At 38.5% G+C, this 14,713-nt stretch overlaps 1 protein-coding gene across 13 annotated transcripts in view; it reads right to left on the reverse strand.

Annotated features, from left to right (window-relative positions):
- The window catches only part of UNC79 (unc-79 homolog, NALCN channel complex subunit), a 105,356-nt gene that overhangs the window by 61,319 nt on the left and 29,324 nt on the right, over positions 1-14,713 (reverse strand). For all 13 annotated transcript variants that reach the window (XR_010999834.1, XM_068192551.1, XM_068192546.1 and 10 more), the window contains 13 exons: positions 13,795-14,025; positions 11,867-12,057; positions 10,922-11,045; positions 9,494-9,634; positions 7,941-8,162; positions 7,130-7,357; positions 5,607-5,748; positions 5,133-5,212; positions 4,905-5,053; positions 3,715-3,872; positions 3,200-3,381; positions 1,744-1,945; positions 20-199 (listed from right to left, as the gene is read on the reverse strand). Coding sequence is in view for 12 of the 13 variants with exons in the window: in XM_068192551.1 (XP_068048652.1) it covers positions 20-199; positions 1,744-1,945; positions 3,200-3,381; positions 3,715-3,872; positions 4,905-5,053; positions 5,133-5,212; positions 5,607-5,748; positions 7,130-7,357; positions 7,941-8,162; positions 9,494-9,634; positions 10,922-11,045; positions 11,867-12,057; positions 13,795-14,025 (2,230 nt within the window). In the remaining variant the exon portion in view is untranslated. The remainder of the gene's footprint in view (positions 1-19; positions 200-1,743; positions 1,946-3,199; positions 3,382-3,714; positions 3,873-4,904; positions 5,054-5,132; positions 5,213-5,606; positions 5,749-7,129; positions 7,358-7,940; positions 8,163-9,493; positions 9,635-10,921; positions 11,046-11,866; positions 12,058-13,794; positions 14,026-14,713) is intronic.

A 14,713-nucleotide genomic window follows, 5' to 3' on the forward strand; every position in this document is an offset into this window, starting at 1 on the left:
ACACAAATAAGTACTCAACGAATTTTGGTGGTTAAGGTTTCTGGAAGGGAGAGCGCTCTCTTGGACTCGGCGGGTCCCTTGACGCTGTCCCTCAGGGAGCGCACGCTCTTCTGACGGTTGCGCGCGAAACGAGCCCTCTTGATCTTCCACATTGCCGCATCACTGAGGTTGGCCACGTTTGTCCGGACAGCAGTGATAGCTTTGCAAATGCAACGGACCAAGTTAGGATTCATTCCACAGCACGGGGAGCTCCTGCTGCTGCCAAGTGCCAAATGCAACTGGGCCCCAGGTCCCACTTGAGCCAAGAAAGTTTCAAATGGGCCCACGGGGTCCATCTGCAAGGTACTCATTTGCTTGCTCTCATTCTGAAAACCATAAAACCCCAAAAGGCATAACTGTGTTAAAAAAATATGCTGTTTCTTGGTCAAAAACAGATTCTTGAAGCAAAAAACTGAATTAGGCTAAGAGAATATGAGGTATTCCCTATTTAAAAGGGCAGAAATCTCACAAGTATGGATCACATTTAGTGTACTCATACCTAACCATGGCCACCAGTTTTGCCTTACTAACTTCCTGTTCTGCCTGCATCTACCATCCTGATTTTGAACTCAAAAAACCTGTGAGTGTTGATTGTGGAGTTGTCATCAGCAGTATCACTGCATGTCTTAATGGGATCACCAATACTCTTCCACACTCATATCTATGAACCCTTTGAGTTTAATCATCTGAGTGACTAAAGTCAGTGAGCCCATCCTCTGCATCACCTATCTATTTGAAATGGCAAAGAGAAAGGTTAAAAAGAAATCTAAACATTTTCTTCAGCTTAATTTAAATCACTCCAAAATATTCCTATTTAAAGACATTGCCCTACATTTGCAGCCAGAGGACTTAGAAACTAGTGCCAGGACTCCCTCCTCAGGCCACAGCAGCAGTTCCCAGCACTGGGTCAAGCTACTCACATACGGAGAAGCAAACACCTTTGCAGTTCCACCCCTATACTGTGGAGCAGTCACAGCACCTAGATTTTTTTAGGCACTGGGTTCCATGCAAATGTAGAAGGAAGCATTAGGCTGCTGAGGGAACATGCACTGTTCAAACAGCTGTTCCCATCTCCTCCAGGAAAATCAGATGGAAATAGATCTGACTCTTAGGCGACCACTTGGGTTAGGAAGTTTTCAATTATTCAGCATTCTAAAAAATTATGCATTAATTAATTTTTAGTGCCTCTCTAGTGAAAGGAAGATTTGGCTTCTCATTAAGAAACCAAGTATGAACAGGACAAACATTTAAAAACATTTGTCACTGCAAAAATAGTTAACTGAGCACTGGCTGCAGGGGTCCATGTATCTCTTATGCTGTGCCCCACATATTGGGGCTTTTTTGAGGGTCAAACAGCTCCTAAGGTTGACTTTGCACAGACCACCACAGGATAGGGCTGGGCATGATCTGGGACTTGAAGAATAGCAAATATGACAGCATTAGAACTTCTACAGTAAAACAAGTGGGTTAATGCGGGTTGCAGGTGATCACAGAACCAGACCACAATTCAACCAATAATAACAGAATAACCTGTATTCAGGAAGTAAAAAATGCTTACTTCAATTTATATTATTTTGGCCTGAAAGATTACGTAATTTCAGAGAATTTATACACATGAGACCTGCAACTCTCTCAGACTCTTGCAAGCAGCTAAAATTCCAGAAGCTGGTAAAAAGTGATCAGATTGATTTGAATTATGCTTACTTGTTGGGAAAGGAAATTCTTTGTTGCAGTCCAGATGAAGCTGTGCCTCCAAAGACAGGGTCTCAAAGCGATTCACAAAGAACTCCCAGCTCAAAGCTGGGATATCTGCTTTTAGAAAATGAAGTAGCAAAAGCTTACTAAGAATTGTGGGCCTATCCTTGACAACTGTGTCAAACTGGAAATCAAGGCAGAGGCAGAGACCCTATAGAGGGAAACAAAAAAAAAAAACCCACATAATTGAGATATGAGATCTCTTAAGGATTTTTTAAATAAAGGGAGGTCAAAGCTCATAACTTCTTCTGTCAGTTAGTGCAGGATCAAAGTTTAGCTCCTTTTTTCTACCAAGTCCTTTAAATCAGAACTAATGCTACTGATATCAGAGGGAGAGTAAGGTAAGTAAAGAGATAAATAAGCATCATATTTTGAATGTAGAATTTTCTAAGATTTTGAATATTACAAAGGTACAGGCAAAGTTCTATTCTACTGCATATTTGGCACACAATATCAAAGTGCTTTGCTCATGCTCCCCATCTAAGAAAAACTTTAAATTTAGGTAACTGGATCAAGCCCTTAATTAAAGAATGAATCACCATGCTTAAACAAGGGAAAAAAGATTACATTGTGAACAGTATCAGAGGCACTTTGCCTGAAAATTCTTCTGTACATTAACTGCACTAGAATTTTGTCTGGACTGTCAAGATTTAAGTTTGATAAGAAAGCCCACATATTGAATATGACAGTGCAGTATACGGGTCTCATTGAACCCAAGTTCAGTAACAGTGTCATTGAACTCAAGTTCTCTGGAAACTATTTTTAAAAGGTACCAAATGGAATTAAACTAGCATACATTAACAGCTTTTTGTAGGCAGTAACCCTGAACTCTTTAAAATACATATTCATTCTCTTCTCCACAGAACTAGAACTGAAGCGTTCTATGAGATTTAGTTTTTTATCTTGCTTTTCTCACTAAGGTATCTGTTTCAATTTAATCATGTGAATCCTGACTGGCAGGCTCTCTCACATTCATAAAATTGCATGTCTAAGTAAACCTTGAAAAGATCAAGACCATGTTTGATTTTGCTCAAATATATTTTCTCACTGTGAGCTCAGCAGGGTCTCATAAGACTTAGAAATATACTTTTTTAATTGAAAAATACCAAATTATTTTGAAATAATCAGAAAAAAAAACATTTACAGTTTTCTACAACAGCAATTCAAACACAATAATCCTTTGCAGTCATCAAAGTATTTATGGTTGGACTTGATAGTAAAAATTATTTTTTCCCATGATTCTAAGTTGGGGTAGGGCAGTATCATTCCGTGCATATGTGAAGCACCAAGACCATTAATGCTTGCCTAAAGAAGTATTAGCAGTGACTGTGATGCTGTACGTCTGAACTCCAGGTGAAAAGCCAGTTTCCCAGTGAAAGGTATTTTTCCCATGGAGCACACCCACCTGTAAAGCTGGCCTCTTTATGGTGTCAAGTAATAGTCCAGCTCTTGTAGCCACTGCTGGGTTGACATCTTCCACAGCAGTCAGGAAACAGCAGAATGCATGAGCCAAAGAGTACTTCAGTAGGTGGTTTTTTGTCACAGAGTGAATATCCAAAAATCGGCACAACACAGCCACTTTCTCAACTGTAGCAGCAAGACAAGAGGCACATTCATTTAAGCAATGGTTTATATACTGATTAATACACATTTCCTAGAAATAAGCACAGCTGAGAAGGTAACCATGAAAAATTGCTAGAAAGAGTTATAATTTTGATTTTTATTATCCAAAATGTCTCATCTTCTCCGTTATTTTACTGCACACTGTTGTGCCATAGTTTAGCACTGAACAATCTCCAAAACTCTCCAAAGCAGCAAAAAGATCATCATCTATTATATGTCTCATCAGTTACTGCAGAGAAAGCTCTACTTCTTCAGAGAAGAAACAAAGAGAAAATAGAGTACATTTCTCAGGCCTACCTGCTTCAAATCTCATCTTCCAGTCTTTACTGTTGAAATTGCTGTTTATGATTGTCCAGAAAATGTCAGCTCCATGAGGAAGCGAAAGTGCATGAAGAAGAAGTGGGACTGCCAGGGAAGAAAGCTGAGAGAATTCAGACTTTACAACTCCCCATAAGCTGGCAAGACAAAAAAGAGCAAGCCTGCTTATAAAGACACTCCCTTGATATCCTTTCTTCTAAATGTAAAGAACTTTGCATGAACATCTCTATGAGCCATGCTGGGCATTTATGTGATTACTACAGAGTGGATTGTAGTAAAAACAGACTAGGAAAACAGAGCTACTTGCAAATCTTCAGCTACAGCATTTTTATTGTAAAATCCAGGTTCAAATATTCCTCACTTTGAAATATTTCATTTTGAAAGAGTTTGCCTAGTTCAAGACAACTGCCATGGAACACAGTCTATGCTACGAATTAGGAGTTTCAAGCATGACCAGCTACACCACATAGGCCACATGAACTGTCTTGACACCAAACATAATGTACATCCACAAATAACTAAGAAGTTGGATATTCACAATTTGCTGGTATAGATTCAGGACAGATTCTCTAGGCTGCTAAAACCCTAAGTCTTGGGAGGTGCTCAGTGAAACTGATACAGAGCAGCTGCTAAGTGCTGACAAACAGAAGATCATATGCTGATGTTTACTGAGCTAGATTTCTGCAGAAGTCCCTTTCTCCAAAGAGAATCTTAAAATGCACAGAATTTCAATCCAATTCACTCTAAGTGAATAAACTTCCTGTCCCTCACAAAAATAAGGTGAAATAGTATTGTTGTCTCAGCTTTAATGCTAAGGCCCTATAAACTGTGTACCTGCCTTCACAACATCCTTTATTTTATTTTGTCAATTCCAGGAAGATACATCAGTCTCAGGCAATGGTATTATTGAATATGAGAGACACTGACTCATTGCAAAGGAGGTGGTTCACAATGAAGTAGCCATGATGGACAATGCAGGGTTACCTTGACTTCATTTGCATCTTAATTAGCCTGTGCAATAACTTATACAGGTTTCTTAATCTTTCTACACTTCTCTACCACGCTTGTTAATTTTCCATAGTAAACTTGCAAATTCTTTGACACTAACAACAAATGTGTACTTGGAGAACTAATGAAGTATGAAGACAAAATGTGCAATAATAACCCACCTTGCAATCAACATGTGATCTTGAATATAGGCAAGAAATTGTGGATGGTCTTTTCTTGCTATATACAGGCATTCCCCATGAAGACACAGGATCTTCAGACAATTCAGCATGTTAAAAAGAATGTCTGGTTCTTCAAACCTTGACATTTCCTGTGTAAACAGATGTTTCTCTCTCAACACATTGACACCACCAACAATACAAACTAAACTAACAAGTAATCAATGTTACCTGCAATATAGTGTATATGAGCTTCAAGGTAACTGGAAGTTGCTGATAACAAAACTTCCTTTCTGTGTCATTCTTTATCGCTGTTAAAAATGTAAGTTACAGACAATATTAAAATTCTTTTATCTATGAATTCAAAATGAAACTAAAGAATGTTAAGGTGATGAGAGATAAATTAATTCTAGGCACATTAATCCTGCAGTCAGCAAAGGTCAGCATAGCATGGAATGTGGCATCTAATGTTTTTGCTACTTAATATGTTCAAAAAGCCAAGACTTCTTTTAACACTTTTGGGAGACAGTACCACTTGCTATCAACTTATTTACAGCCTATTCAATTAATATGTTGAAAGAATTAAATGCATGATTAAAAAAGTGGCTGTGCACTCCTGGACTTGAAAGACTGCTTATATTGTATATGAGTATAAGCATTTCTTTTAAAGCCTTACTGCAATAACCTTTTTCAGCCTCTACTTACCAGCATTTTCTGTGGTTTCTGTGTGATTTCCTGGGTTTTCTCCATGCTTTGGTACTGATTTGTCTTCCTCTTCTCCTTCAGTTCCTATAATAAACTCAGGCCTAGTATACAGAAGACTATCCTCGAGGTTATCTGTGGGCTCCTTTAAGAATATAATAAGTTAAATTCATTTCTTGATGTTACCTACAGACATGAGGCCATATCCTGCTGACTAAGCTACTTTGGTGTGAAAAACTGAGCTCAAATGAGGTAGACTTTGTTTAGTTCCATGTACATTTATGCACTCAAATCACCTGCATACCTAATATTTTCCATCAGCAAATGCATACTGACCAAAACAAGATGTGTTTCTGACACTGATTTAACAGAAACTATATATACATATGGAGCTGAGGTGGATTCAATCAAAAGGCCAATATTTCACCAAGTTTGTCATCCTTGCCTGAAAGGAGTAGCAGACAGGAGCAGGGTGTTTCCTGCACTACTGTGGAGTTACAGGCTTAGGGACAGGACCTACCTCAACTACTTTTACCTTGAAAAATGTAAACTCCAGGCTGGAGTTACTTCTGCCTGTGGCAAGCAGCTCAGGACATTGTGATATTTATGTTGTAAATTTCAGGGTGAATTTCTGGAAGTGTCCCAGCACCCAAAAGACTGCACTGCTCACTAATTCTCAGTTGAGATGAGAATCTGTACTGAAGGGGCATGAGATCATTTTCTAGCACAAGCTGTTGAATACTATGTGCAAAATATCTACTTCTAGCATACACATCAAATGAAATTCTGAAAATTTGACACATAAAAAGGCATCACTATTCCCTCTATGGAAGAAAAAAAAGCTAATAAAAATCTGCTACTAACACACCACAGCAAATGAGCATCAGAATAAATGGAATGATGCCTTCTTCTCAACTACCAGATGGAACAGTCACATATAATAGACATCCAGCTTAAAATAAATTCATCAGACCACCACCACCTCAGGAAATTCCCCAATTCTTCTGCAAAGCTACTAAGAACTTTAATGATGACTAGTGACTGGAGAGTACGTATCTGGGTTGGATAAAGTTGGATACTCAACCTGAAGTAAAATCATTTTTCCCACAGTGCTCGGCATTTCAAACAGTCAAGCTCCAACTAAGGCTTGCTCACTTGACAACTGATGCACTCAAAATCATTAATCATTTTGTATCCACTCCTTTCTTTTAATAAAAAGTAAGTATTAACACTTTACTTTTTTTTTTGAGACACAGTAAGATTGGAGTGATGCATGTCCCAAGTGAAATAGCACTTCAGTGTTCATGGAGGAAGAGTTCATGGTGGATGAATATTGCCATCTTCCCTGGGTTCTTTGAACCAATTCAAACTTAGGAAATTTTACAGTTCAATGGCATTTTGCTTTAACCTCTCAAATCCTTCGTGCCAAAAGTCAGTGCAGCTTTGCTCCCTTGAGCACAGTGGAATGAGAATAGGGAAGGAGTTTCAGCACACCAGTAATACACACCCTTTCCTGCTCTACTTACCACAAGCCTGATTTCTTCCTTTGGAGCAAGCTGTTCCAGCAGCTCAAAACCCAGCTGATAACACAGAATGCTGGACTGGCACAGACCACATTCAACTGCTTTTTCATCTTTCTGACAGGTGTGAGAACCACCCCAGGGTGCCTGAAACACATTGTTTATGATGGATATTATATCTTTTGAGATGCTGTTCTCTAAGCCCAAAGTGACACCATCATCCTGGAGTTCCATCTGAAAGAAAGTGAAAACATTAATCTTTTAAAAGGCAGAGTACAAAATGTCTGCCTCTTCCTACATTTCTGCTAGTTTTATATTACAGTACTGAGAAGAATCTGAGATAAACTGTAACTCAGAATTTTAAATTGCCACTGGTGTTGAGGCCCAAGCTCCAACAACTAGAGCAAATAGTCAATTTCAAGCACAGAATGCATTAATTTTACCTGGAGACTGTCATCCAAAACACTTGTCATTGGATTCACAATGTAGAAACTTAGCTATCCAAAAATTATGTATCTAACCTAAGCTTATCAACAAATCTCTGCCTCTAGTCTGTAAAAACAAGCAAAGACCCAAGGAAAAGTTCCTGTTACGAGTGTCAGGTTAGTATCTAACCTGAATGTGGAGGCATCTAACTTCTTTGGACATGAACCTATAATTTCTATAAAGATAAAGACAGATGGCAGCTGTACTGGGATTTAAATGCCTTACACTTCATGCCAGGCCCTCAGCAGGAAGACAATCAATAAAGGAGAGCCAAAAGTGACTACAGAACTTCAGTGTTCCTTCCATGTGGATGTTTTTCTTCTGAAAGTACCTGCTTCAGGATTAGATCAAACATCAGAATGAAGCAATTAAGATTCATTTCCTCATCTTCACACTCAAAATCAATTGTTTTTCCACTAGGATGTCCAAAACTCTTGAAAGGGCTGTGAAAAGGACTTCGTATTGGACTCCGAAATGGGCTCTGGAAGGGGCTTGGGAAAGGACTCAGCATGTTGTGCTGAACTCTGCGCCCAGGGTCAGAAGCGACGCTTACCTGAAAACATAAAAAAAATCAACACGTCCAAATGACTGTCAGACATTTAAGCAATCTCATTCTATAACAAAATGCCAAAAACAGCAAGAACTCTGACAACCTTGCCACTCTCTTGTGTAGCTTTTTTTGCAAAATATACAGGTGTCCCTTATTAACACCACTGAACAGTAAGATACAGTGGAAGTACGGGAACCCTATTCTGCCCGGATGATACAATCTCTCAAGCTAAGTGGCTTGTGACATCCATGTTATTCCTACTAAGGAGAATTTCAACATAAAAAACCAAACTGCAAATTGATGCAGGCAATAAAGCAGCCATCAGGTTACAATGATCTTCTCCATGGACAATAATTATCTCCAATAATCCACAGACACTGACTTTAATAGCAGGAGGCTAATACAGGAGCCCACCTCAAGAGAACTTTGTTAACTAAGGCTGTACCAAGGATACAGGTAGCTGGAAATGAGCTAGACACAAAGGCAGTAAGAAGTTGTGTATGTCTGCATTGATTTATGTCCGCACCACAGCAGGCCAGCTAAAACACCCTGACAACTTCTAGGCATTGCAGGGAGATACACACTTAGATGACACACCAGGTCGATTTTCACACCAGCTATGATCTGAAAGACCAGACAGAATCATTTTTTCTTCTTAGTTTAGAAGTGATCATGGGCTAGGTGTGGCAGTGCTCTCTGCAGAGCTGTATAAGAAGACTGGCAGACCATGTCTAAGGAGTCATCAACTGCCTAGATGCTGTAGTTCCTTAAATCTGAAGAATCAGGTCTTTCAAGCAACCTTGTTCCTGGTGTCCTTGAAGCACTTCATCCAAACTACTAGGAAGTTAAGTCACATCAGACCAAGTATGTGTAGTACCTACGTATCTGTATGTGTTTTCTTCCAGACTATATAAGCCTTTGACAAACAACTTTAGATCAAACTCTGAATCTGTTGTGTTTGGGACAAAAAATGCAGGGAACCAGAAATAAATTCTGTTCTCTTAGCCTTTCAAAACATACCCAGGCCCACCAAATTGATACCAGAATACAAAAGGTCAGTTGTCCATAACAGTTTGTTCCTGATGGTAATTAATAGAAGGTGCAAAGAATAAAACAGCTTGGAGAAGATACCAAATTCCTACTGTGTTATCTTTACACTTTTATATGATAGAGTAATATTAACTTAAGTCATGCCAATTTTCTTTCATTTTCAAAATGTATAGTGTTTTCAATCAAATGCTGCCATATTGAAAGATGATTTTTAATTCTTCATGTGGACTCTATCAGGAAGACTGTTCTAAGCAAAAAAAATAAGCAGGATAAATAACACTTACCCTCCGAGCTGCAAGATTTCCTGCCAGTTCACTGACTCTTGATTTTCTTTGATTTGCTAATTCTTTTACAGAATTAACTCCATCAGAAAACATGCTGATTAGTAACTGAAGGGGAACCACAATGTCTAGTTCAGACAACACCTAAGGAAAGACAATAAATAAGAAAGCATGAGTTTCAAGGTGGATCACAAAAACCAGCTACTTTATATGCACTTTTTGTAACATGATCCTCAGTTCAGCAAGTTCTCTGCATTTAATTTTGGGATTCAATGAGGTGAGGTGCAAGCTTAGATTTCTGTTAGAATCAGGGCAAAATGAAACAGGCACTTTCAAAATATTTGCTGGCATCTACTTGGTGCACCTTGAGATCAGTTTTATGCCCAAATACACAGGGATGTGAGGTTATTCTACAAAAATATTTCTGTAAAGCAGAAGTATTACCAATACTTGAATGAATAACTATTTTTTTATTATTTCTTAAAACCGAATTCCTTTTTTTATTCTAAGAATCTGGTCAGAATGGTAGCCTACAGGTGTCAACATAGTGACAGGACTGTTAATTGCACATTATTTGGAGAATATTCCCAATCTATTATGTCACCAACACTCAGATAAATATAAACTCATTTGTACTTGTCATTAAGTCATTAATTCAAGAAAAATCTAAAAAAATCATGCTTTACTTGAAAACTCTGTATACCTAAAAACTTGAAATTGCAGTCAGGTAAACTGGTCCTTGTAGAGACTTAATTAAAATAACCCTCAGCAGGAAAGAAGAAATAATGAAAAGTACAGGTATTATTCTGAGGTGCTGTGGAAAATTTTATATCCTTTTTGAATTCATTGCCCTCAGCTGACATGATTATCCCTGTAGCTCCATGTCTCCCTATAACACTGGGTGAATGCCAGTTTTGTGGGCAAATATAGAACAAAAAAGGCAAGAGCAGCAGAAAGCTTGGTGGGTACAGAGCTAGTCTAATCCAGCTCTTCATATGCAGAAAGGACTACAGCTGTTTCTGGAGTCTGGAATTAATTTTGGAATCTACAGACCAATTTCTGTGGAGACTAAAAAGAAATGCTGTAAAAAACTCAGCCAGCTGCATGGCCCTAAAGACTCAATTGACAACAAAGGTTTTCTTTAAAAACGGTTAGAGAAATTCCCAAGCTTCTATTTTTAAAGAATCACAAAATCATTTAGGTTACAAAAGATCCCCAAGATTACCGAGTGCAACCTTTGACTGATCCTCACCTAGGTTGCCAGCTAGGTTATTGCTCATGATGGGTTAGCAACACTCAGAGTCTGTCTACCAACCATCCTTATACTGGAGCTAAGCAAAGGGCAGAAGGGGTGCATGAAATTCAGAAAAGCAGATTGTTTTTCAAAATTATCAGCTGTTTCAGCATGACTTGTCAAGTGAGGACACTTACATGCAGCCAGAGCAACGCCTGCTCTTGCACAGAAGATGGATACCCTGTGAATCGACAGCTAATAAAGCCAAACATCTCCTCCAAGGAGAAAGGGAGAGGACAAAGCTCAGTATCAAACATTTTGCTGAAAAATAGAATAAAAATGTAGCATCACTGAGTTAGCATGGTATACACTGTGTGAGATAGAACAGGAAATTGGTAGGAAGCTAATCTTATTTGCAGCCTCACCCTCCAAGGAGCTGAGCTAGGCTGCTGATACCACCTGTCCTGACTATACAAACCATCTCTGAATTTGGTGATGCACCTTAAGAATTGACAGCACATATGTCCAGTTTCATTTGATAGCAATATTTTTCCAACATCCAATGCAAAAATTGGAAAATTTCTCATCTCACTAGTCCATTATTCCACACTTGCACTAAAAAAAGTTTACAGCAACATCTACAAATATGAACTTACAGTCAGTTTCAGAGCCTTGTCATCAGTTAAGAGGCAATGTGCAGTTTTACCATGAAAGTCATAAACCAGACATAAAATTACAACTCTGCCATCATTCTTATTCTGTTGTTTCCTTTGCTCAATAGGGGAAGATATCAGCTAAACAAATACAGCTTTACTAATCCCTGCCATTTCTCATCAACTGGACAGGAGGAGAAAGATGGTCCCTCCAACATGCTGCAGGAAGCACACTAAAAATATGCCTTGCTCACACCAAAGAAGCATCCATGTAGCTGGCTCTTGACACAAAGATATGGGGGGCAAGAAAAGAAAACGTTCCCAAAGCTTAAATCCTTTAGTCTAAACATAAGATACAAAAATAAATCCAAAGCATTCACTCACTACTGTCTATTGCACACATTTTTATTAGTTGTCACCATCTTACAATGCTGAAACCCTCAGCAAACATATGCAAAACCAGAATGATTCCAACATATGCCTACATACCTCAGCACTTCCCGAAACTCTTTCAGTTGGTTATCGGGCACTTCTGTCCTTATGGCTTCCAGCCATTCTGGCATGATACACTCCCACACCGACTGGTTTATCACGTTGTATGGAATCAAGCAAAGGATTCGATTCAGCCCTTCTTTTAATTGGGTTACAGCACTACACGATTTGTCCCAGTATCCACCAACCTGTGAGTATTTCCAAAAATCATGCTGATGAACAACATTTCTAGTCCCTGCAATTTGCTCAGTATCACAGATTTGCTCAGTGTGTTGCAGCCAGAAAATCTTTGGAGTTCATCATTAATAACTTCAAGGCAGAATTTAGAATTCAGGCATGGAGCTGCATTGCTTTTTCCTCTTTAATTTGACTGACAGCACACAAAAGCCTTGTCCAAGACTTAAATGAAGTTTGCTCACTTCCAGGCCATTATTCAGTGTATTATTATTTATAATTCTCAAAAAGGCACAGCTTTATTTGGTCAAACTTGCAACATCAACTTTTTGCTCCAGGCAACTTGTTACAGTGTGAGGTCTTTACTTCAAAAGACTTGGTCTGTACAAAATGTTCTTTCATGGGTGCTTGTTTAGGGTTTTTTGAAGAAAGGTTCTCAGCGATGGAAGCAAAAAAATATGCTTCTAAGTACATAAGTAATTGGCATACAGAGATTAATTATTCTAAATGACCTCGGCTCACATCTGCTGTTCCTGACTAAAGGCTCTAGAGATGCCTGCTGTTTTGGCAGCAATTACTGGTGATCTCAGCCAGAAAACTATTTTTCCTTCATTCATCACAGCTAATTTCATGGCTATTTCTCTTCATGTTCAAGTGAAGCCTTGCAAATCCAGCAAGTTTTTGGTCTAGTCTTAAGTATTGCAGTAGTGGGTAACAAAACTCAAAAGAAGGGTTTGATCCAAGAAAAAACTCTACAAGAGATTACAGCATGAGGTTCAGTCCTTCCTTCTCCCCTTAACCTCAAAGCCACGGTCTCTTTTGCAAAGTTCCTAACATTCAAAGCATCCATCCACCTCTCAAATTGCCCCAGCTGATCTACAAGCCTCCAAGCAACAATGATTACTGAGTAAAACATGTCCATGCTGGTCTGCACATGTACAGCAAATCCCATATGTTACATCATGAAAAACCCACGATGCACAGTTCATGTCTGATGATATAATACATCATATGAAGTCTTTATGGCCCTTCCAAGTCTAGCCACTTAATTTCAGGAAACAAGCCCAACATGTCCTCTGGACATTTTTCAGTAAAAGAAAGTCTTACAAAAGCATGAATAAGTGGTGAGTTCTGCTTCATAACTAATGGACAGAAAAAGTTACTCTTTTTAGAAGAGGTTGCACCAATGGTTACAATTAGGTATCCTTGATAACCTTCCAGGTAAATCTCTCTCTATCAGCAACAAGACAAACTATGTCAGACTGGGATCTTAATTGAGTCACTCAAATTAGATCTCTGAAGTTAGCATCAGTATTCCCAGAGTTCCCTTCAGTTACAACTGTGTGATTCCATAAACCTTAATTCACGGCTGCAGAGATGAAGAATGCAAAGAGCAAAGAAACATCGCTAAAGGACAGGCTTATATCTGGGAGTAGGCACATGATACATTTTAGCAAAGACAAGTTTGGGTACTACAGCAGCATAATGAAAATGTGCAGCTATCAAAAATGTACAGTATTTTTCAGTACCTATAATATTCTTCCAACCTGCCTTCACATCAGTGTAAATAATGCCTATTTTCTAACACAATAAAACTAAAAATGTTGTGAAAAGGAAAAATTCCCAATTCCACTGCTCCCTCTACCACTGAGATTTCTTTGTCTTGTCAGAGCTGAGAAAGAAAAGGTGATTTTACTTAAGACCTTAATCTCTGTAGCAAATAAGGGAGCCTTCAGGTAAATCATTCTCACCCTGGCAAACTCCATTGGCTTAGGCAGGAGGCACATAACCATGACATCAAACCGGACATCACAAACAGTCTTCAGCCACTTAGTGACAAACTGTGGCTTCAGCTTTTCAACCAGGCTACCAACTTCATCATCCATCATGTAAGCTGTAGAGTGAAACCACTGGAACACCATGCTAACCAGCCTTGCCAAACTCTCTGTGGGTGTATTCTCACTGGGAGTGCAAAGGCTCACCTGGAAGAGAGAAACACAAACCAACTTTCATTTCTAGAATTAAAGGTGGTAAAATTTTTTGTCTATTATATTTTGCGTATTCTCCAAGTTATGAGGATGCAGATGACATAGGAGACAAATGAGATGATCAGTTTTAAGTAGAGGTCGGTACAGGACAATTGACAAAACATTTCACAACCAGAAAATAACAATAAAATAGAAAAAAAAAAAAAGGCATTGATTTTTTTTTTTTTGTTTACTTTCAACACTGAAAAAATCAGTATAGAGTGCTTTGAAAAACCTTTTGGTTTGAACTTTAAAATTACTTTTAATTTCAGAAGGTACTGTAAATCTAGTAAAATATATGATATACATACACACACATATATAAGATGTACCAGATAAAAAAAGTCAAATCAAGAACTTCAAAAATTCTGAAAGAAAATGCCTACCTAATTTAATAAATCATCTTTACTTTGCCAAAAGATTCCAATCTTGAATTTTTGTCCTCATTTGGGGCATGAATATGAGTTTTAAGTCCTCAGAATTTCCCACATAATGCTTAACATTCTTCACCCCTTCTCCAAACTCTCTAAAATGATACCTGGACTGTAAAGCTGTCACAAATCTGAGACCAAGTTTCTACCCCAGTTCACAGGCCAGCACACTGCTAAGCCCTTAATTACCTGATGTTTTAGCTCTTGGTACC

Source organism: Anomalospiza imberbis, chromosome 6, assembly GCF_031753505.1.
Source record: "Anomalospiza imberbis isolate Cuckoo-Finch-1a 21T00152 chromosome 6, ASM3175350v1, whole genome shotgun sequence".
Classification (NCBI taxonomy): Eukaryota; Metazoa; Chordata; class Aves; order Passeriformes; family Viduidae; genus Anomalospiza; species Anomalospiza imberbis.